Raw genomic sequence first — 25,275 nt, forward strand, 5'->3', positions numbered from 1 at the left:
TTTGGATTACGGCAATGGCATCCTAATAGCTTCTTTAACCCCAGGCTCCCTATGAGGTACCAACAGGCAGGTTTCTTTCTCCAACTCCTTTTTGATATTATTTCTCAGTTCAAGTCATCACATCATATGTAAACCCTATCAGGATCCTCCATTCTGACCGTCAAGGCCCCCATAATTTGGCCTTCCCTTTTTTTATATTTAGTTATTTATTTAGAGACTTTTCCCCAATTCTCTCTGCATTTGGCTAATGCTATTCCCCAAGTCCTAGAAGAGCCGTTTTCTCTATATACGTCATTCTTATCTTCCAGAGGCTTTTGTTTCATCTAAAATGACTTATCCTAAGAGTGAAAACTCATGGTGCACAATATAGCTTGCAATCAAAGTCAGTCTGATATTTTCTTTGGTTGTTTCTCCAATGTATCCGTTTTATCTCTCCAAACTGTGAGATCCTTGAGAACAGGAGGGACCCTATCCAACCTGATTATGTTTTTCGGTAACCTGTTCAGCAGTGGCTAGGAAGTAGTTACAATCGTAGAGAGAGACAGGAGCTTAGAAATATCTTAGCAATCATGGGGGCCGAGAGATCATCTAGTTCAATTCATCTGCTTTACAGGTGAGGACACTGAAGCCCAGGGAAGCTGAGTGACTGGGACCAAGATCTCAGAGCTAATTATCCAATAATTAACTGTTGGCTTAATCTATTATCAAAGCTATTGTTACAATGTAAACCCTGGTGGTGTAGTGGTTGAGAGCGAAGGATGCTAACTATAAAAGTCAGCAGATCGAATCCACCAGGTACTCCCTGGAAACTGGGGCAGTTCTATTCTGTCCTATAGGGTCGCTACGAGCAGGAATCAACTCTACAGCAATGGGTGTTTGGTTATTGTTATACTGGAGATACTAGGTTAGCTGTGCTCCTTAAAATTGATGTGCCTGTGACTCAGCTGAGGACCTTGTCAAATGCAGATTCTCATTTAACATGTATGGGGTGGGGCTTGAAGTTCTATATTTTAACCAGCTCCACCTGGGGACCACATGAGTAGCAAGGACTATAACCCTTCCCCAGACCAAAGATCTGGTGTGTCTTGTGTTTGCAACTGGGCCAAAGGAAAGAAAGAACATTAAACCCTTTACATGAAAATCAAAGAGAAGAATTGAGGAAATACTGGAAGGGTTACTCACGTCACAATAAATAAGAAGCTGCAGCCAATGACAGACTATTCAATGTATCTCTGACTACATAACCCTGTGACCAAGGCTAATTCTTAAACAAAGGAAAACATGGTTAACTATAGGCCACACTTGATTACCCAGAAGCTGATAAGTAACACAAATACTGTGTGGCCCTGTTTTTTTTTTTTTTTACGTTGGCCATTATTTGCCATTTATTGTGTCCTTCACTTAGAGAATAAAAGGTAAGAGTCACAGCTGAGTCACAGGCACATCAATTTTAAGGAGCACAGCTAACCTAGTATCTCCAGTATAACAAAATAAAGGAAGTACAGGCCGTCCCCAAATTACAAATGAGTTCTGTGACTAAGTCTGTCTTTAAGTCCAATTTGTACATAAATCAGAACAGTTAAGTACAGTTTGTATCTAACATTAGTTAGTCCAATGTTTGTCTGCTTATAGTATATAGTGTACCTTTCTATGTATAAAAACGTTAGAAACACTTCGCAGATACACTAAAACATCTTTAACATAATAATAAATAAATGTTCTGATGCATGTCTCAAAGTAGGGTCTGTTTGTCGTTATGAACGATCGCATGTACCTCAAAATTGTAACGTAATAGGCCTTCTGGGGGTTGGTTAGTAAATATGGGTTGCAAGTAAGTTGGATGTTCATAACCTGGGGACTGCCTGTGTTTACATAAACCAATTTTCTGCTTTTTTTGGGGGGGGGTGGATTGTTATTGTTTAGTCATTCCAGTAAATGGCCTTAGGAGTAAGAAGATAATTCAAACCAAGGGATAAAACAACACTTCGAGATTACCTGACAATTTTAATTTTAAAATTATACTCATATCCATAAAACCCTGGTTACTCATTAAGTTCTCCAAGTGCCTGTAATATAACAGCTATCTTACATGCCAATGTCATGGATTGAATTGTGTCCCCCAAAATGTGTGTCAACTTGGCTAGGCCATGATTCCCAGTACTGTGTGGCTGTCCACCATTTTGTGATCTGATGTGATTATCCTACATGTTGTAAATCCCAACCTCTATGATGTTAATGAGGCAGGATTCAATCTACAGGATTAGGTTGCATCTTGAGTCAATCTCTTTTGAGATATAAAAGAGAGAATCCAGCAGAGAGGAGAGGGACCACATACCACTAAGAAGGAAGTGCTGGGAGCAGACTATGTCTTTTGGACCTGGGGTCCCTACCCTGAGAAGCTTCTAGACCAGGGGAAGATTGCTGACAAGGCCCTTCCCCTAGAACCAACAAGAAGAGAAAGCCTTCCCTGGGAGCTAGTGCCGTGAATTCAGACTTCTACCCTCCTAGGCTATGAGAGAAAAAATTTCTGCTTGTTAAAGCCATCCACTTGTGTTATTTCTGTTATAGCAGCATGAGATAACTAAGATATCAGCTCAGCAACTTCAGAGTCATAAATGGTTATGCCCAGAGCAATTAATCGCTTCCTGCTAAATGGTCAATGTGATTAGAAATTGGAGCTATTTTGGTTGTCAAGATAAGCAATTTTGACTGTCCACTTGCAGGCTCAATAACTGCTAAGGGATCACCTTACAAAATAACAAGAACTCTTCCTAATGCACGTACTAAATTTTGTCATTCCGACGTGGGGATATGTGCTGTCATTTATGGATTTCCCAATCATATGCAGAATCACACTGTAGCATCACATGCTGGCATTGGAAGACACTTGGCCAATTTGAGCACTTCGCCCTGTTAAACAGAGGTGATCCTGACCACCTCCCAGGCCACTGTGAGGATTACATTGTACAGTATGTATGAACGTTCCTGAACCTGTTGCCGTTGAGTTGATTCCAATAGCAACCCTATGGAACAGAATAGAACTGACCCATAGTGTTTCCAAGGCTGTAAATCTTTACAGAAGTAGACTGACACATCTTTCTCCTGTAGAGCTGCTGTCAGGTTCAAGCTGCCAACCTTTCAGTTAGCAGCCAAGCACTTAACCACTGCACCACCAGGGCTCCTTCAAACATGCCTAGTATGGCAGAAAAACCAGTAAATGTAAATTGGGTAAAGGTCACAAACAGCTCTTATAAATGGCTCTGACATACAACAGGATGCAATTAAGTAGTTTTTAGCTCTTTAACTGATCGTTATTGTGCACTGACAAGTTGATTCAGACTTATACCAATCCTACACGACAGATCCTTTGCCCCACAGGGTTTACTAGACTGACATCTTTACAGGAGCAGATCACCAGGTTTTTCTTCCACGAAGCCACTGTTGGGTTTGAACTGTCAACTTTTTGGTTTACTGATATAGCCTCCAAAATAGTCCTTTTTTTCTCAACCTTGGTTATCTGAGGAGTGACTGGTGTAAGGAGTTATTTTTACAAAAGTATGTGTAGAGAGGGAAAATCCTACCACTGACCTGGGTTCCTAACCAACCCTTTGTTTGTATGCTCTTAGTTCTCCAATTTAAAATCTCTAGAGATACAATGGAAACCCCGGTGGCATAGTGGTTAAATGCTATGGCTGCTAACTAAAAGGTCAGCAGTTTGAATCTACCAGGCATTCCTTAGAAACCCTGTGGGGCAGTTCTACTTTGTCCTGTAGGGTCATTATGAGATAAATTAAGCTCATGTAAATTACCCATGCCTGGAACTATCTACCCTTTTCCCTTTCCATCATTAGCCCCCCCTCCTGGTAGCAGGAAGCCAATGTGATGAGCTAATGACATTCAAAATAGCATCTAAGAATGACCTGTACTGCACAAACTAGAGGTTAGCTGTAGTTCAGATTTTACAATTTGATCTATTCTTAGGTGCTTTGAAGCCAGTACATTCAACATGATTTTTAGGAAAAACAAATTTTGAGTTCTGAGCAACAAACCTAGAAATGGTATTTTGTAAATGAGACCATAATAGAAGACTGGAGATTTTCTTTAGTTTAAATAGTACGGGGTTTTGGTAGGTCCACTGCTGTGTTTTCTAAAGCCACTCTTACTGCTTCGTCATTAGAAATGTTACTATTCACTATTAAGGCAGAATTCAACTTTATTATGGCTTCACTCTATACTAAACTTAGAGACCACAGAGGTGTCACCAACCAGACAACATCCATTTCCCTTCATAATATTCAGGGTGGGCAAAGGATGGAGGGTGGAGAAGCAGCCCAACTTAGAACAGGCTGGAATTGCTAAAAAAAAAAAAAAGTCTTCATATGGTTTTCTGAGCTTGAGCTTTTGTGGAATAATTTGACTCTGATACTGATCAGTCACCATTTAGCCCTAAGTTTTATCCACATAACTTTGCCCAGTTGTTTTAATGAAAATCTAAAAGAACTGTAGAACACTGAATCTGGCCATACCCTTGGACATGCTCAATGATGAATCCTTCCTCTCATTCTGTACAGCCATCTTTAATCCTTAGGAATGACGGCTTGGTATTTGTAAATAGTGCTTGTTCTAAGTAATGGAACTACTGTTGGTAAAGCTATTTTAAAGTTACTTTGAATGCCTTTCTTCCAAGCCTAGAGTGGGAAATTTGCCCTATTTTCTTTGCTGGTGAGAATGTGACAGGGATTTTCTAATTCTTCGTAGTCACATTTTCAGTGGGCGTTTTGAATTAAAGCTGTGGCCGAGCAGGCTGTGTAGCATCAGGCTGCTGAGACAATTTAGCTGATATCAGCTTTTCAAGTCCATGAGGCTTTTTGTTTTGCAGGGAGTTTAACGCTTATGGTGGCTTAAGAGATGCAAATCCCCCTAGAAAGAAGATATTTGGAATACAAATGTGATGTGTCATTGCTATTAGATGCCTAGTTTGAGGACTCACAAAACATTAGAAGTAAAAATGTCACTGTGATTTATTCCATATTGTGTTTGTGATCCCCCAGTGTTAGATATTAGGTACTTCTAAGTGATGGGTTTGGATAAGCCAAAACTAAAGGTTTAGAATAAAAAAGTTCACTAAACATATGAAGAGGACACCAGGGGTATGCTATCAATTTTCTACCAGAATTATTCAGGGTAAAATTTTCTGGAGGCAAAGAAACAAGATGGTTTCTTAGAGGAGGGTTGGTTCTTCCTTATCTATAGCCTGGAGTCCCTGGGTGGTGTCAAAAGTTAATGCGCCTGGCTGCTAACCAAAAGGTTGGCAGTTTGAATCCACCCAGAGGCAACTCAGAAGAAAGATCTGGGGACCCACTTCTGAAAAATCAGCCATTAAAAACCTTATGGAGCTTGGTTCTGCTCTGACACACATGAGGTTGCCATGAGTTGGAATTGATTCAGCAGCAACTAGTTGGTTATGACTGGAATCAGAAAGGTAATTAATAAGCTCTAGTTTTAGTCTATTTCAAAACAGCCTTCCAAAAGTACTGTCAGTTCACTGGCCTAAGGAGTAAAAAAAAAAAAAGGAGTAGAAGGTGGAAATTGGAAATCAATTATAAAACCTTACTGTACCTCATCAAAGATGTGGTGAAACCCATGTGAAATTATGCACTAAAGATTAGTAAGTAAACACAATTATGGCCATGCATACCTTGCTTACTGGTTAATCCACCCCGGGTAGGAATAATTATCTAAATTATAGGAAAAATAATTATAATTAAAAAACGGTTGAAGCAGTATATCAACAGAGAACTGCTGGAAATTCAAGGAGGAGTCAGAAGAGGATGTGGAATGAGGGATATCACTGTTGATGTCAGATAGATCTTGGAAGAAAGCAGAGAATACCAGGAAGGTGTTTACTTGTGTTTTATTGACTATGCAAAGGCATTCAACTGCATGGATCATAACGAATTATAGATAACACTGCGAAGAATGGGAATTCCAACACACTTATAACTGTGTTCATGTGGAACCTGTACATAGACCAACAGGCAGTTGTTTGGGCAGAACAAGGGAATACTGCATGGTTTAAAATCAGGAAAGATGTACGTCAGGGTTGTATCATTTCACCATACTTATTCAATCCATACACTAAGCAAATAATCTGAGAGGCTGTACTATAGGAAGAAAAATGCTGTATCAGAATTGGAGGAAGACTCATTAACAACCTGTGATATGAAGATGACATAACTTTGCTTGCTAAAAATGAAGGAGACTTGAAGCCCTTACTGATGAAGATCAAAGACTACATCTTCAGTATGGATTACACCTTAACATAAAGAAAACAAAAATTCTCACAAGTGGACCAATAAGCAACATCATGATAAAGGGAAAAAATATTGAAGTTGTCAAAGACTTCATTTTGATTGGTTTCACAATCAATGCTCATGGAAGCAGCAGTCATCAAACAACATATTGCACTGAGTAAATCTGCTACAAAAGATCTCTTTTAAGTATTGAAAAGCAAAGATGTCACTTTGAGGACTAAGGTATGCCTTACCCAAGCCATGATATTTTCAATTGCCTCACATGCATGTGAAAGATGGACAATGAATAAGGAAGACCGAAGAAGAATTGATGCCTTTGAATTATGATGTTGGAGAAGAATATTGAACTAGCATGGACTGTCAGAAAAATGAACAAACCTGTCTTGGAAGAAGTACAGCCAGAATTCTCCTTAGAGGTGAGGATGGTGACTTCATCTAGCTTACTTTGAACATGTTATCTGAAGGGACCAATCCCTGGAGAAGGACATCATGCTTGGTAAAGTGGAGGGCAGCAAAAAAAGAGGGTGACCCTCAACAAGATGGATTGACACAGTGGCTGCAACAATCAGCTCAAATACAGCAATGATTGTGAGGATGGTTCAAGACTAGGCAGTGTTTTGTTCTGTTGTGCATGGGATCACTATGAGTCAGAACCAACTCAATGGCACCTAACAACAACAACAGCAAAATATATGAAAAATGTAATAAGGGCTCAACCTGATCTAACAAGCCAGTAAAGAGCAAGGGAAAACCTGAAGAGAATTATGTGGGTAACATGAGAGATTTAAATACAAGCCCTTAATTAGGTCATACTTACCTTGTCCACATGTCAGCTCAGCATTAATTGGAAGAGATGAGTAGTAAGCAAATAAGATTTGTAATCAAACCGAGCACTGCTTTCTTTTCAAAGTAATCCATGGTCTTATCCCCAGATAAAGTCTTTGAGAAATGACACAACGTCTGCTGATGAAGCCATATTCTTGTTGTGCGCTCAGGCAGTTTTAAAATGTTACCGGGAATCCATTCTAGTAAAACAATCTCTAAGCCAGAACTTGAACTTTCTGTCTACTTCTGAAAACTCAGCCAGTGAAAACCCTATGGCCCACAATGGTCTGATCTCATTGTGCGTGGGGTCGCCATGAGTTGGTGGCTGGCTTGACTACAGCTAACAACAACAAGACCCTTAGCATCTTATCTTCTTCCTTGCCCCTTTGTTTTGACTTTTATGAAGCATCTGAATGAACTTTCAGATCCTCTGACAGCCCATGTATGTCCTGGTTGCCATGCAATGTGGTAGGATGTGACTTGGTGTTGAGAAGAGTACCAAAAAAAAAAACCAAACCTGTTGCCGTCGAGTCGATTCCAACTCACAGAGACCCCATAGGACAGAGTAGAAATGCCCCACGGAGTTTCCAAGGAGTGCCTGGTGGATCTGAACTGCCTACCTTTTGGTTAGCAGCCATAGCACTTAACCACTATGCTGCCAGGGTTTCCATTGAGAAGTTGAGAAGAGTAGGAAATCAGAATCTGTCACTCCCTGTCAGCTTAGAATGCCTCCTTCCTGTGTCACAATTTTTCTGTGTAAAGAGAGAGATGTGGATTCCATTGCTATTTCACTTGGGCATGTCAAGCCCCTGGGAATTGAGGACAGACTAGTGCAAATCCTCAGAAGGGCTTGAAAATCAGTTATGTTAGTCTAGGATGTAGTTTTACAAAGAACTCTTCCTGCTCACAGCTTTTGAGTTTAATTAACCTCATCAAATAAAAATTTCAAATTCCTTGGGTAAATAGAGCTAGATACATAATAGTAATTACCTTCCTTTCAATCACCTATATATAACTTCTCAAACAAAACTACTATAGTTTGTACGTAGAGATATATATGACAGAGAAGAAGTAGAACTGACAAGGAGTCCTGAAGAGCCTGGATTCGAGAACCATCTTTGCTGTTAAATAACTGTGATTTTGGGAAAATAATTTAACCTCTCTGGGCTCCAGTTGCCTCATACATAAAACATGCAGAAGGTATGGGATTAATTAGCATTTTTCAAGCTGTTTGAACAGTAGAATAACTTGAATAACTTTTATAAACACTGGGTACCCAGGTTCTATTCTAGACTAACAAATAAGACTCTCTGGAAGCGAGTAGAAGGCCTGCAGGTTATTCTGAGTCTCCAGGTTGAGAACCACTGCATCCTACTTTACATCCCTTAAATCTTTTGGTGGCTAAAGCTCTGTGAGGTCATGCTCTATGGCATATACATGGTATAACAGATATATAGTGTTTCTGATCAGAGATAAATTTCAAACAAGACCTGCAATGTCTTAACAGCGACTCTTTCTCTGTTTGCTCTGCTGAAAGGAGTCCCGGGGTGGTACAAACAGTTAAGCACATGGCTGCTAACTGAAACGTTGGTGGTTCGAACTCACCCAAAGGCACCTCAAAATAATAGCCTGGTGGTCTATTTCTGAAAGGTCACCATAATGAAAACCCAATGGAGCACAGTCATATTCTGCAACACACTGGGTCTCTATGAGTCGGTACTGATCTGAAGGCATCTGGTTAATTGATTTGTTGTTGTTGTGTGCTATGGAGTGGATTCTGACTCGTAGTGACTATATATGACAAAGTATAACTGCCCCATAGAGTTTTCTAGGCTATAACCTTTATGGGAGCAGATGACCAGGTCTTTTCTTCTGCTGAGCGGCTGGTGTGTTCGAATAGCTGAACTTCATTTAGGGGCCCAGTGCTTAACTATTGCACCAGCAGGGATCCTTGTTAACTGGTTATTCTCTACCAAATCCTGCAGACTTTGCCTCGTATTCTGTCCAGATGCCCCTGAGAACCTGGAGAAACAAATGCTTCATCTTGGGCTTCCACAAAGGAAATATAAGCGTTAATGTTACATTTTATTTTTATTTTTCAAAAAAGAATAAAAGTCAAAGTTAATTAGCCTCTAGAGTTTTTTGACTACTTCATTAAAAATCATTTCAATTTTCAAATATCCTTGTCAAGAACAGGGCATATGGGGTTAGCTGGCCTGTCTGACTTAAGTCTTGGTGAATTATTACTATGCCTTCTCCATGTAAAGACTGGCACACTTTAACAGACAGCAGTTACTGATTTTCCCTTTGTCCAAACTGCTTGTTGATTTGTTCCGGAAGGTGAAGAAGGCATCGATTGGCAAAAATGACTATCCCGCTGATAAAATGAAACCGCTGACCGCTGGACAACTCCACACCTTTGTCAGAAGTTTTCTAAGTGAGCAAAATGAGCATTTGTGTCTGGATGCATAGCTGGCATGTCCACTTGTTAAATATTGGGTTATAATAAGGAGGAAAACTGGTCCTCATTTGGCTGATGAACCTCAGAAAGAAAGGCTTCCCTCATTTGTGGCTGGTCTGAGACTGTGGAGGGCAGCAAGGTCCGACCTCAGAGCTGGCTTCGTGGACCGCGCCCAGTGCAGAAACATGGCTCAGGAGGGCCTGGACTTGGGGGCCTAACACTGCAGTTACTGTCTTGAAATTCTTAATAATTTTTTGAATTTGAATTTTGCAAATGATGTGTGCTGGGACAAAGTAGCATGTGCTGAGGGTTTGAAGCCTGGGCTCCCACAGAGTTCTGCCTTCAGCTGCATCCCTGGGACAGATCTTCAGTCGCTAGCTCCTGCCCCGAGTGTCCCAGGCAGCCCAACCTCCTCCCCATCTCATTTTCCCTTTGTCCAACTGCACATTAAAAAAAAAAAAAAAGTTAGTTCCAAATGCTGAGAGGTAGAGAAGGCATCAGTAGGCAAAGAACGACTATCCTGCTCATAAATCAAAACCTCTGACCTCTCTTGCTCTCATCCTGGTCAATGGCTTGGGTGTGGGCAAGAGGAAGGCCAGGGTGGGTGTGCGTCCTGCAAAGTGTCAGTGTGGGACAAGGCATCACCTGTTCCTGCCTTGGGCTGGCAGTGCGGTAGCCTGTTTGGTGGGTGGCTTGGTGTGAACCCTCACTCAACCCAGATACTGACCGTAGCTGATACGGAGGTCACAATCCCTTGGGGTTCACTATGGATTGGGGCGGCCAGCATGGGAAGGAGAAATTGATTTCCCTGCTACCACCAAGGCCTCACATTGTCATTTTTCACCAGGCTCCACAAATCATTTGGTGGTGTTACCTAGCCTAATTCCCAAAAGAGAGCTATGGGGTTCAGTAGAGGTATGGGGGGCCTAAGGAGCGCTGTTCAAGCTGAGTGTTCAAATGTGTGCACTCTTAGGGAACAGAGTGAAAGATCTGTTTGCTTCTTAAAGCCTTCCTTCCACTGCTAAATATCATAATGTACATCTATCTTATATTTGCTGTGTTATATGGGGCAAGTTAGTTAACTTCCCTGGGCCTCAATGGTATTATGTCATACAGGAATAATAACACTCGTGTCATGAAGGTTAAATAAGAAAATATACGTAAAGTACTTGGTACAGCGCTGGGCACGTAATGTTGCTGTTAGGTGCTGTCAAGTCGGTTTCGACTCACAGCAACCCTGTATACAACAGAACAAAACACTGCCTGGTCCTGCACCAAAGTCAAAGTTGCAAAATATGGCAATTTGCAAACTATATTATCTCCTGTCAGTGATGTGCTAGTATCCATGGTACCAGTCCTAACTAGTGAACGGCACTGTTATGAATTGAATTATTTCCTCTAAAATATGTATTGAAGTCTTGGTCCCTATATCTGATCATGTGATCCTGTTTGGGATAGAGTCTTTCTTTTGTTATGTTAATGAGGCCATACCAGTATACAGGGTGAGTCCTAAACCTAATCATGTCTGAGTCATAAAAAGGGCAGAATAGATATGCATGGGGCAAGGGGAGCAGGCAGGGGTGGATGGAGAAGCCAAGCAACTCCTGCCCTATAGCTGATACCCTAATTTGGACTTTTAGCCTCCAAAACTGTGAGGCAATAAATCCCTAGTCTTTAAAGCCACCCGCCTGCGGTATATTTTGTGAAGGCAGCACTAGCAAACTAAGGCAGGCACTGATGTTGCTGTGGTTGTTAGTTGCCAGTCAAATCGATTCTGACTCCTGGCGACCCCATGTATATTGCTTTTAAATACAACAGAGCAGTAGATTGCTGGCTTATGCAGCCTGGTACTCTGTGAAAGTATTCTGACACATCCCAGGAAGTCAAGGAAGCCGCTTCACTACTCCGTCACCATTTTTTTCATAAGTAGTTACTACTTTCATAAATATTTCTAGCACTAGTTGTATGTGGTTGTTAGTTGCTGTCGAGTCGATTCCAACTCACGGTGGCCTCCTGTGTGCAGAGTAGAATGGCTCCATAGGGTTTTCAAGGCTGTGACGGTTTGGAAGCAGATCACCAGGGCTGTCTCCCAAGGCACCTCTGGGTGAATTCAAATCAATAACCTTTTGACTAGTAGTTGAGTACTTTCTCTCCTACTTCTCATAAACCTTCAAAAAGGCAATACTGCCTACTTGATAGATAAAACAACTTGAGGCTCAGCTAAGCTAAATGGTTTAAGCAAGACTTTCTAGCTAGACAGTGAGAGAGTGAGGGTTTAGATCCAGGTGTGTCTGACTTCAAAGATCATGCATCTTGTTTTAATTGATCACAAAACTTCTCACTTAGCTATAGTAAGTGAACTCTTTGCAGGAGAAATAACAATAGCAAACACTTGTTTACCTTTAACACCAGATGCTATACTAAACACTTAACATATACAGACTCATTTAATTCTTGCAACAGCACTAAGAAGTAGGAATATTCCATTTTGCAGATGAGGAAACTGAGGCACAGGGAGGTTAAGTAAACTGAAGAGTCGTACAGCCAGTAAATGACAGAGCTAAGATATAAACCCAGCAATATGGCTTCAGAGTCTGTGCTCAACCACTAGGCTAAGGAATCGAAACTTCTGGAATTATTTTAAAGGGTTAACTGAAAAAATGTAATTTATCTAAAATAGTATTTTAAGACTTATACATCCAAATGAGTACCCTGTAAAGTATTAACAAGTATTTTTGCCATTTCTTTCAGAGCCTGAAGCAAATAATAATGATAGCTAAAAATAGCTAAAATTAATTTTTCATCTGTTATGTGATGTGCTTTACAAGTGTTTTACGTGCTATTTCCTTTAATGTTTATGACGGTAGCATTATTGTTCATATACTACAAAAAAATTTACTGAGGCCCAGAAAATTTAAGTAACTTTATCCACATCACACAGGAAGTCTGTGATGGTTCTGGGATAAACCTGGATTCTCTGAATCCAGAATCCACATTCTTCATTACCAAACTCATATTCTATTGTTTTATATATTTTTAATGGTGGAAAACAGTATCTTGAGAGAATAGACTTGATTTTCCAAAAACTGGCAGAGGTCATTTGTGACTAAGCCCTAATCCCCCTAAGCTTTAGGAATTCAAGTACTTGAGATTAATTTTTGGCCCTGAAACATACAGTACAGCTTTTCTTTTGTGATATATAAATTTTCTGAAATCAGTCCCCAAAAGGCAGATCAGAACACGTTTTGGCCACTGGCAGCATGATGTAATTGTTGATGTGTGCCATTGAGTCGATTTAGACTCATAGCGACCCTGGGGGTCATGGTAGAACTGCCCCATAGGGTTTCCTAGGCTGTTGTCTTTACAGCAGCAGATCGCCACTCTTTTTTCTAAGAGTCTCCCAAGGTGATAACTTTGAAGGTACACTCTCACTCATAAGCATATTCATGTTTCATATTTGACTGACACTGCATATTAATGATGAAAATCATGACCAGATGCTGAACACATTCTCACTGGGCTTTGGCACAATGCTTGCCAGCATCATAGAGACATTCTGTGAAGGCACTGGGTATACCAGTCTATAATGATTATGATTGCCTGGTGAGCTACTTCCTCATTAGCAGCACTTGTCTTACAGGGAGAACTTGGACAACTTTAATGCATGATTCTGGAGGACCAACATTGTATATAGTTCAATCCCACACTGTGAATGGGGACTCTACTCAATTGGAGACATTTAATGGCCTCCTGTGATGGGATATATCCCTTAAGTGGATGAAAAACAACAACAAAAAAACCAAACCTGTTGCCGTTGAGTCAATTTCAACACATAGCAACCCTATAGGACAGCGTAGAACTGCCCCATAGGGTTTCCAAGAAGCGCTCGTTAGATTTGAACTGCTGATCTTTTGGTTAGCAGCTGTAGCGCTTAACCACTATGCCACCAGGGTTTCCTAAGTTGATGAGAACGTTGCCAAATCTCCGTTTTCCTTTGTTCTGTATAGGCAAGACTAACTAACCCACTCTTTGTTTTCAGAGGACTTGCTGGTGGTTGTAAATAGCATCTATTCTTCTTTGGTTGAATTTATGCATGTGAATTATGGTGTTGGTGAAGAATATTGAGTATACCATGGACTGCCAGAAGAATGAACAAATCTATCTTAGAAGAAGTACAGCCAGAATGCTCCTTAGAGGTGAGGATGGTGAGACTGTCTTAATTACTTTGGACACGTTATCAGGAAGAACCAGTCTCTGGAGAAGGATATCATGCTTGGTAAAGTAGAGGGTCAGCAAAAAAGAGGAAGACCCTCAATGAGATAGATTCATACATTGGCTACAACAATAGGCTTAAACATAGCAATGATTGTGAGGATGGCACAGGACAAGGCAGTGTTTTGTTCTGTTGTACATAGGGTCACTATGGGTCAGAACTGACTCGACGGCCCCTAACAACAATAGCAATAACAAACAGCATCCTCTTCTTTCCAATGTATAGCTCAGAATTGGTTTTAATATGTATCTCAAATTTAATTTTCATAGGGAGAAACTATGAGAATAGTTCAGTCAGCCTTTCTTGGTAAAGAAAATATTGCTGTGAGGTGGGGAGAGGAAGGAAAGAGAAGGTGAAGGAGGGAAAGAGAAAAAGAAGGACAGGAAGGAAAGAGGAGAAGAGAGAAAGACTGCTTTATTGTCCATTTGCAGATTGTGCTTGGTATGAGGTATTTTGCAGTATGCCTCTCTAAGCAAAATTTCCTTTCCAAACTCAGAAAACTCTATAGCATGACCACCTCCAACTGCTCCACCATCAGCTAACTCTGTCTTTTCTCTCCCAACTGTTCGAAGCAAGTTATTGGAATATAGCACTTCTAGAACTCAGAAAAGATGCTTTACTTCTATCCTTGTAGGGAGTGTTCCCTGGTGAAAGCTGAAGTTTATAAGTGATAACTTTTAAAAGTGAAATTTAGATATTTTCTAGAAGCTCCTTTCAAAAAAAAAAAAAAAGGTTTTTCACATGGAACACTTTTACTGAGAACACGACTGAACAAAGTCACTTGAAAAAAGTACTCAATATGGATGGCAAGCTCTAGTCTGAGATGATCATTTCTACCTTGACTTGAGAAAAATGCGAGTTTCAAATAGAATAAAACAGAAACCTAAAGGTCATATATTCTTCATCAAAAGGAAAAAAAAAAAGGAGCTAGAAAACATGTCTTAATGAGATCCAGAAAGTAACAGAACAGTGTGGATAATTTTAGAAAGCTATTTGTTACTATTATTAGTAATAATAGTCATTGTGTCTGATCTCATATTATTAGAAAAATCTTGGGAGGAAGGTTTTCTTTTCCCCGTTTGATAGATGAAGAGCTGAGACACAAAGGGTCAAGGTAATTAAAGCAAAGTCACCCCGCCAGGAAAGGAAGAGTTAGGATTCAGCCCCAAGACTAAATCCCAAGCTCTTAACCACTCCATTGCAGGACAAACGATAGCATTTGACGAGACACTGAATGGCTCTCTGATTACCATGGCTTTGTTGGAATGGCCGCCTCCTTGGAACTCAATGGTCCCAAAAGCATCTGTTGGGCTGAGTTGAGTGTGCTTGCTGATGGACCACTTCTCAGACTGGATGTCATTTCGGGAGAGACGACTTTCGTTTTTCTCATTTTGAAGAACGGAGATGCTGGGAGTGAGGCCGACATGCTGGCCTATCAGACGCCCACAGCAACACCTACAACATAAGAAGACAAAATCACCCCCTTTTGTTAGCCACTGTCGGAATACGCACGTTTAAGGCAAATGGCTGCAGAGATCTATAATGAGCAGCAACCCATTTCAGTCAGTTCTCAGGTGGAATTTCCTGTGTGGATGTATCAGGCAAATGGTGCACTTAGGACTGACCTGACATACCTATCTTTTTACTCTCCCTCCCCATTTTCCTTTACCTGTATGAGCTGTAACATGCCTCCTGCTTTTCTCCACCCTCCCGTTTTCACAACCGCCATATTGTTCAGGATTGGACAGTCGAAAACAAAGGTTACCTAGGTTTTTCTATTTTTCTTTCCTTCCATCTATCAAATCATCATGAAGGACATGGAACAGTACGGAGGAAGAATTTTAACATGTACAATATGTGAGTCACTACCTAACTTGTCTTTTCCAAATTGACACTTACTGTCACATATCCAATACCAAGAATAAAAATCTTCAGGCTTTAATGTTCTTGAAGAAACAATGAAAAAAGTTATTCACAAGATATTTGCAAACTTAAATTGTACTACTTCCATCATGAAAATGTCTCTCACATACTACTACTGCCACTATTACTAGTATTAGTAATAATTATCACAATACATAGCTATTAGTTATTAAATACAATATGCCAAGGTATTATTACCCCATTTTGTGGATTAGACAACTTGCCTGTATTAGTTTATATGACTCTATGGCCCGTATTTTAAACTGATTTATTATATTGTCTGTTCATAAAGGCATTTCCGGACATTTATATGTTACTTTATCCTAAATGCAATAGTGACCCTATAGGACAGAGTACAAGTACTCCATAGGGTTTCCAAGGCTGTAATTTTTACAGAAGCAGACTGCCACATCTGTCTCCCACTAAGTGCCTGGTGGGTTTAAACCGCCGACCTTTCAGTTACCAGCTGAGCTCTGAACCACTGTGCCACCAAGGCTCCTTAGTAATCTGCTAGGAGTTGTTTATTTAAAAGTCTTCTTTCCATTGTAGCAGAGTGTGTTGGTACAAACCAACATTTTAGTGAAATGCATGGCAGGTAAAACCACTAACCATACTAAGAAAATATACCGCACTGTTATTTACAGTGATTTAATTCCTTCCCTGGTAGTACAGTGGTTAAGAGCTCTGCTGCTAACCAAAAGGTTGGCAGTTTGAATCCACCAGCTGCTCCTTGGAAACGCTATGGAGCAGTTCTACTCTGTCCTATAAGGTCGCTATGAGTTGGAATCAACTCAACAGTAACGGGTTTAATTCCTTCCCCAATGGTATACCCGTTATTCTATACAGGCTTTTGGAGAATTAACTGTGGATGTGGCATAGTATGTGCTGGGTATATATACAATTGCTTCAAAGATGTCCAATGACAAAACAATAATCTTAATTGACAGCAGTCCCCTTACAATAGGTAATAATTACTATTGGAGTTTAGTTCTCCCAGTTCTACTTCATGTTCTCTATATATCATAAAGACAGCAAGATTACCTATGGGGGTCTTTGGTGCTGGGTATGATGTGAACACATTCTCTTTTATAAAATGCTCTTTCTATCCAGGATTTCTGAGCCTGAAAAAAAAAAAAAAAAAAGGAAGGTGAGCATAGCTTTTAAATATTTTTGACAAAGAAGCAAAATTTCCTAACCACATAGTAGACTAGTGTTTTATTAAGTGAATTGAAATTGTGGTACTTCACACATCAGCACTGCATATCACAAAGCCAATTACTCTCAGAGCCTGCTGATCAGGCTATTTACCATTATAATATTGGGAGTTAAAGAAAATGGTCATAATGAAAAGGATGTTGGTGATGAATTATATACCGAATTCACAATTATTTCTGAAGAACAGAAAGACAACGGTATTTACAGGGGCAATAGAGGGACAGAGCAGTGTACTTGTAACTCTGTAGAAAACAAGGAATACTCAGTGGTAGGGAAAAATACATCTAAAGAAGCTTAATGTTTTTATGCTTGACACTTCCATCTAATTTTCCTGGTAGAAGTAAATACAATCAGCCAGGGAACTGCGTAACTTGAAAGCCCTAGTTTGTTACTGTGCTTTTCTAAAACCCAAATTATCAGTGCTTAAGTACAGAGAAAGAAAGGAAGTGGAAACACGAGGAAGATAAATGTCTTCATCAAAGTCCCCAGTTTCACAGGTAGCGCCTTTGGAAGGAAGTGAGATAGCACAGTTTTACACCCCACACTCCTTTAAGCACAGCAAATACAGCTTCCTAGAACGTCCACCAGGAGTCCTGCCTCTGCTATTGGGTTCCCAGATACACAAAGGAGGTTCCGGCAAACTGTACAATCTTTGTTCCAAAGCAGAGTGTCCATCCTGCATCCCTTTACTCCTTTCTTTCCCAGCATTTGAAAGAGTAATCTCCTGTGAAATCCAGTAAGATGCTCAGAAGATTCCTCCTCTCAGAGCTTGATATGGAAGTTGCTAGAACAACTTGCAATGCTGTTTCTACATGGCCTCATCTTCTTTCCGTCCTGGATTCAGGTCTAAGTTTATACTCTTAAGACATACAGGGGTAAAGCAAAACCGAGCTGTTCACTTGTCCTGTCTTAATGACTGGTATCAACTGTTGCAAGTTGCCATTTGTTGGGCATAATTGGTATTGACTCTGCCAAAGGCCCAAATGTTGGTATAAACCATGCTACGGTCTGATTTGCTCTCAATCTCTAAATCTTGCATCTTTCTTTTCTTTCACAATGAAGGTCTTCTTGGGCATTTGACACAGAAGGCAGCATTTGTCTAACTCCCATGACAAAGCATGTTTAAAAAGTAGCAACACGGCCTATACACCAATGTTCATTGTAGCACTATTCACAATAGCCAAAAAAGTAGAAACAACTGAAATGCTCATCATCAGATGAATGGATTTAAAAAAAAAAAAAATGTAGTTTATGTACACAATAGAAAATTACTCAGCCAGAAAGAGAAGTGAAGTCCTGATGCATGCCACAAAATGAATGAACCTTGAAAACATCATGCTGAGAGAAACAAGTCAGTCCCTAAAGGACAAATACTGTACAATCTCACTTGTATGAAATAAGCAAATATATGGAAACCAAAGATTATTTGTCAGCGGTAGGAATGGAGTGGGGATAGGGGAGTCATTGCTTAGGGAGCAGTGAGTTTATGCTAATGATGGTGGAATAATTTGGAAAAGGATAGTGAGCAAGAATTGTTGTACACCTTGAAGGATGTAATCTCATTGAATTATACATGTGGAAATTGTTGAGATGGCATGTTTTGTTACATACACTTTGACAACAATAAAAAACAAAAAAGTAACAACATGGAGGATGGGTGAGGGCACAGGAGAACTGGATCCTGCTTAAATCAAGGTCATGATCAAGGGGTCCATCTTCTGAGTGTTTCTGTATGTCCATGTGAAAAGCCACTCCCAAAGTGCCTTAAAGATCCTTGTGTCCACTTCACCCTCTGTGTCCTCACACCACAAAGGTAACATTTGCAATTCTGCTGGTCAGCTGGATGTGAGAAAAATACCAGCGTCTATTTGCAAAGCTTATTCTTCCCAAACACATAGGAAAAATGAATGGCTACCTCTTTGCAACAGAAACGAGCTTAGCAGCATAGATAACCAGTCTTTATCTTTGTAAAAAGCCTGTAAGTTAAACTATTTGTAGGCCACAATTTTCCCTAGACATCCAATACTTTCACTGATAATATCTTTTGGCAGAAAAACAATAAAATATTCCTCGCTGGACATTTGAAACCAACTTTCTCTACATCTCACGGAACGGAAAAGGGAGGGTGCACTTTCCATTTTCCTTCATGGCCCACTTTGACCAGTGTTTTGAGGGCTCTTTGGGGGAGCATCTGGGAATTTCCTAGAGAGTGTTGTTCAATACTCCCCGGGAGAAAGGGTTGCCATGAGTCATAATCAACTCATTGACAACTGGTTTGGTTTTTTCGTGCAGAGCATGAGGTTTGTGATTAGAAAATTGGCTTGATCAAGACTCTGTGGTATGAACAAAGTCACATAATTTCTTTGAGGCTCAGTTTCCCTCATCTACAAAATGGAGTACACAACACTAGTACATGGGTACCATGATTTCCCTTTAAGAAGAGATCAGTGCTGAGTTGATTCTTGTACTGAAAGGTCAGACGAATGTTCAGAAAAGAACACTATGAAAATGACGCAGCAGATTTAACCTAGATTGATCTTTTGTCTTGAGGATGATAGGCTACCAGGCCTGGTTGTCCACTAGCCCAGATACTTAGAAAAGTTATTTAACTTCTCTGAATCTTTTCTCTAACATGGGGATAACCATAACTACTTTGGAAAGTTCGTCTGATAGTCAAAGCAAATAATTCAGGGAAAGTACCTATACTTAATAGTCCCTGGGTGGTACAAACGTTTAAGCACTTGACTACTACCGAAAGGTTGGGAGTTTGAACCCATCCAAAGGTGCCCGGAAGACAGGCCCGGGGATCTGATTCTGAAAGATCCCAGCCTTGAAAACCCTCTGGAGCAGTTCTACTCTGTACACACAGGGTTGCCATGAGTCAGAATTGACTCAACGGCAACTAGCCACACCACCACCACTGTGTACTTAGGGTTGCTGTGAGTTGGAATCAACTTGACAGCAAAGGGTTTGGGTTTTTGTTTGTTTGTTTGTTTTTTAACATTTATTAAGGGCTCATTGTGTACCTTGTATTAGGTCGTATATGCATTAACTCCATGGCTCGACATGAGAACCCCGTGAGGGAAGAACAATTAAATCTAATTTACCAGTGAAGAGATTGAGCTGGAGAGATGTATCAAATATGTTTTAAAGCCAGGGTTTGAACTTGGACAGTTTGACTCCAGAGTTCACACTCTTCACCCAGGAGACTGAACTGCCTCTCCAAAGTAGCTATTATCGATACTACCCTGGATATAGGCATTGCCATCTAGGCATGCCTGGGAATGCCTTGGTATGTGGACAGAGTTGGTCCTCTAAAGGCATGGCTTAGAACCAGTTCATACTTGCATCTTTCCTCTCCCTATTTTTCCCTCGCAGTACTCACAAAAACATACATGTGGAGTAATAAGTACTCTGCTATCTGACTCTTCCTCTCTTCTTGAGGGAGAGGATTGGGTGGGACATTAGGAAGACATGAGAATAGGAGAAAGAAGTGAAGGTAAGGGGGGGTCATAGTAGCTGCAGCAAATAAATATAATCACAACAGGACTTCTAACTCGAAAATCTGGAGGACCATGTCAATTAGATTAGACTTTTCGAGGCCACCTTCATTACTTCTCTCGCTCGTAAAGCCCAGTTTCAATTTGGAAAGCCCTGTACATTGTAGTCAGATGGTGTGTAATAAGAATTACTAGATATGGATTGTCAATTTTTTTGTGAGTGTTTAAGCATCAAGTGATTTGACTTCTGTGTAATTTAGCAACTTAACTGCCTTCTTAAAGGTGAAAAGCTACCTCACTGTGAGTAAAGAGATTGACAATCAAGTTTCTATTTGCTACCATTAACAAATTAACCACTCCCCTTGCAAAGCCGCAGAACACTGGAAAGAAAACAAAGGCATAATGTAAAAATTTTTTTTTCTATCATTCGTAATTGCATTGGCTTCTTTTTAGAAGAAAAGTATAATACGTAATAGAAAGAACGCATGTGTAACATAAAAAAAATTACAAATTCCACAAAATATCGTTTGTAATTTCCTATACTCTGCTGTGGGCTTTGCTTTCTTGTGCTTTTGTTCAGGTCTCTAGTGTGGACAGATACTGGATTTTTCAGATTATTTTCTTGGACAGGGCATATTTGGTGCGTAATCATGGTTTAACTTGTTCTTGAAACTAATTCCTTTTTCTTTCTTTCAAAGGCTTTGAACTACTCTATGTACAGCTTTACACTGGGCTTTAACATCCAACTGAGTTAGTCAGGATGGTTATCCTCGTTGATAGAAAGCATGAAATAGTTTTAACACGCTATGTTTCTAGCTGACCCTTTAATTCTCTTCTAATGTGAAACTTCAACGGACCTTGTGCCCTAAAATCTTTTCTTTGAAAATATGCTTCAGAAGTCCCATGTACTCTCAGAAAAGATGGCTGTTATCTGCCCTTAGAAACTCACTTTCTGTACATTCTTTTCTAAAGATAGAAGGGCCACATCACCATGTCTGAGTTTGGGAAGGGCTATTTTCTTTCTTGTCTTTCTGCATTATCAGTCATGTGTGATGTGTGTAACAGGGAAATGTTTTTCAAAGGCTAATAATTAAAGGACATCTTATTCAGAACAAAAATGAGGGCATTCATGTTTTGAACAAAGAATAATGATTACCCTTGAAGACTAAATTATTTAAAGTACTAATTTGGAAAGTTAAATATACAGTACAAGCAGGACATGTACAGGCATCAAAATGATAGAAACAATTATTGCCTTAAAAGAAAAAAAATATATAGTTTCATTTAAGGACGTTTCACCTGTTTTCACAAAGATTCTGCTACAGATATGAGTCCCCAAGCTACTTTCATTCTTTTGATCCCCTACTCCCCACTAACGACAGAATCAACAACTGCTCTAGGTAGGAATAATTTACAAATACATATGTAGAGTGTATATTAAATCTATCACGGAAAGTTTTGGAAAGTTCTGTTGTAATCTACCCTTCAATAAGGCAGCTTAACTGAAGTATAACAACCCAGACCAGTGATCGCAAGGTAAGAAAAAGAGTCCACTAACTTTATACAAAACAAATGAGGAAAATTTCACAATGCTCCTCACTGTCCGACTCTCACGTTTCAAACACACACCCTGTCCCAATCACAACAAAACTCCAGAGACTCAAACGTGCTAAATACATATGTTCATTTCTGTCTTTTGTTTTCCCTCCACACCTCCCTGGGCATTCCTTAGGTCTTCCTCTAGGTCTCCAGATTCCATGTTGGGAAGGTGAAGGAGAGAAAAGTCAGCTGAAATCATTTTACCTGAGCAATGACTGGGTGGTGGCGAGGGAGTCCCACAGGCAGCTCGTGTGGCTTTCATTTTGCTGTGGCTGGGGCTGGTCATCCTGTTAATAACGCTCTTATGACCGCCCACTGGAAAAAAAGTCCCTCTCCCGGCTCTTCCCCCAAGAGACGTTTCAAGTAAGCAATGAACTTGGGCAGATTAGCCCCTTGGAATGTGCTGTTTCGGGATTAGTCTCATTAAGAACCCCATGGACATTCCCTCACAGCCCTAAAACACTGCTTGATTTGAACATCTAATCTGACGCCAGAAGAAAAACAAATCCCCTGAGAGATCGGATTTAACTGGCACAAGTCCTGACAGGCTCCCCTCCACTCCCCCCTTCGCTTTTTTCCATGTTCAGAAAGGAGGCTTGTGAGCGTGTGATAAGGTGTGCTGGGTTCTGAAAGTTCACCTTTGGAAAGCAAATCCTTCTAAAGAAACAGTGTATTAAGACTCCAAGGGGCTTGAGCACACAAGTGGCATTGTTCATCTCCAAAGAATGGAGTGATAACACTTCTTTAAAGAGCAACTGCAAAAAAGCTCTGGATGTTTCAAAAGAATATTCTGGTCTCTGAACAGCAGCCCGTGTGGAATAAAGCTAGAATTTGCTGGTGACCCTCCACAAGTTCTAAAATGTCAGCCTGCAGCCCCTCCCTGCCTCCCAGTTGAAAATGGATGATCAGAAACCTACGCTCCCTGTGTCGTTATCAAAAAAATATGAGCTGTGACCACCCCAGCATATGGATACAGATTTAAAGTAGTTACACTGTGATCTGTTTATCTGAGGCGGCCCAATTGAGAGGTTCTGGCTACCATTTAGTCACCCAGAAAGGACTCTTTCGGATATCATCCAAGAGTGCATTTTTGAGATAACATTGTTCACTGTGAAGTGAACTTGGGGAGAAAAGAGCTCAAATTTCAACAAGGCAATCTTTTTTTTTTTTTTTTGTTAAAGCTGAAGGTATGCTTGCTTCATCTCTAAAACACTGACCTTTTCCCACACACAGAAGTTAGAGCTGAGAGATGATACTCCTTATTGCCATCTTATGGACCGGAAGTCTACGAGCACCTGTGCCTTTGATTTTCATTTGTCTTAATCTCTTCTCACCGTGCGTAATACTGTCATGTGGATGCTTAAGGAGAGCAATAGTGGGAATTGAATACATTATTTCAATCTTATATCTTTGGCCATTTCCTTGCCTCTCTGCTGTTTCTAGAATTAATTTCCTTCCAAACTCCCATATCTTTTGGTTTCTTACTTACTGAGGTTTCACTAAGAGACAAGGGATGACTTTTACTGGAGAAAGTGCTACCACAAGTAAGACCCAAGTGAAACATCAGCCTGATCGTTAGCACTAAACACATGATAAAGAAGAAGTCCGTTGACTGTTTTTAGGAGTTGGCTACAGAATAATGCGTAGTGAAGGCCTTAATTATGTACATACCCTTCCAACTATGTAGCTGTTATATCCCTAAGAATTTATCCTAAAAGAATCATCAGATATGTGAGCACGCAAAGATGTTTGCTGCAGCATTATTTATTGTACAGAAAAAGTGGACACAAATTACAAGTCCACCAATAGGAGACTAATTAAATAAAATTTTTTTTCTTATGGTTCATGTCATTTGATGATCAAAATCAGGGTTCAGAAGACTAGTTACACAGAGAAATACACACTTTGACATTGTCATGTGAGAAAAGCAGGCTATGAAGTGCTAAGTGTAGAATAGTCACAATTTTTAAATAGAGACAGAGATGATAGGTAGGAAACAAATTAAAGTTGTACCTATAGTTAATTTTTATTTTCTTTAGTTTGCTTTTCCCTATTTTCTGCATGTAATCATATGTTTGTACTCAGAAAACTTATTTTATATAGTCATAAGATTTCCAGATACCTTTTTTGTTTTTTTTTAACTGTCAAGCTCAACCTTATAACGGTAGGAGGCTATTGAGAAAGAGTAGCTCAGGAAATAACTTAGGAAGAATTTGGTTAAAAGAGACACCGGTCTCTGGGGAAGATTTGGAAAGGAAAGTTCTGCAATATCTTGTGTTGGAGAGAGAGAAAAAGGAGAGAAGAAGAACAGGAGAGAAAAAAGGGAAGAGATGAGAAGGGGAAGGAGGAGGAGGGCTGGGCCGGCAAGCATCTAAGAGCTACACTGAGTTAGTTTATAGGCTCTAGAGTGTATGTAAGACTAAATAAATCTGTTTTAGATAACATTCGAAATTTAAGAAACATTTTTAAAATTCAGGTTTCTTGACTCCCGTCTTCACTAGACACTACTTCATCTGACTTATGTCAAATCTTGAGTTCTATTACATGCATAGTGAGTCTATTGAATATCATTCATGTATTTTTTTTTACCCTATTCTCTCTCCCTATCATTTTTGTAATTTTGCTTTTTTTTTTTTTCTAAAAATAAATCTTCAATAGGGAATAGTATAGGAGGCACTTGCCATGAACTTTACACCAAAGGCAAAGATACTGTCACCAGAACCGTGGGCATTTTGTGTAGGTGAGAAAGGAAGCCCCAAGGTGGAGTCAGCACAGCAATTCTTTCATTTGAGGTCACAGATGTTCTTCAGGACCCTTTAATGTGAGAAGGTAGTTAGCTCCAAAGAGACTTGTAGCTCTGGGCCAAGCTTCCCATACGGATCTCTTTAAAATCTTGTGCTTCACCCAACAATGCAACTCTCAACGGTATATTAGCAGCTTGTTCTAGATGTAGTTTAGAGAGGATATAATTTGAATACTAACGAGAAGAAACCGCAAGTGTAACGCTAACCATGTTTATTCTTTGCACCTATACTTATGAAATGGCATAATATCTCATTCTCCCAATTCATCACTAAAGAAAAATTACACTCAAATAGAATATACTAAAAAACTTCTGGCATAAAATTCAATTTAAGAAAAGGAAATCAGATTTTCTACAAGTAG

General features: G+C 39.9%; 1 protein-coding gene across 10 annotated transcripts in view; it reads right to left on the minus strand.

The window, feature by feature from the left end:
- Window positions 1-25,275, minus strand: part of TRPM3 (transient receptor potential cation channel subfamily M member 3) — a 625,242-nt gene that overhangs the window by 326,057 nt on the left and 273,910 nt on the right. For all 10 annotated transcript variants that reach the window (XM_049895512.1, XM_049895509.1, XM_049895508.1 and 7 more), the window contains exons 2-3: window positions 16,838-16,917; window positions 15,124-15,328 (exon numbers count right to left, since the gene is read on the minus strand). In XM_049895512.1, the coding sequence (XP_049751469.1) occupies window positions 15,124-15,328; window positions 16,838-16,917 (285 nt within the window). The remainder of the gene's footprint in view (window positions 1-15,123; window positions 15,329-16,837; window positions 16,918-25,275) is intronic.

This window comes from Elephas maximus, chromosome 9 (assembly GCF_024166365.1).
Source record: "Elephas maximus indicus isolate mEleMax1 chromosome 9, mEleMax1 primary haplotype, whole genome shotgun sequence".
Taxonomy (NCBI): Eukaryota; Metazoa; Chordata; class Mammalia; order Proboscidea; family Elephantidae; genus Elephas; species Elephas maximus.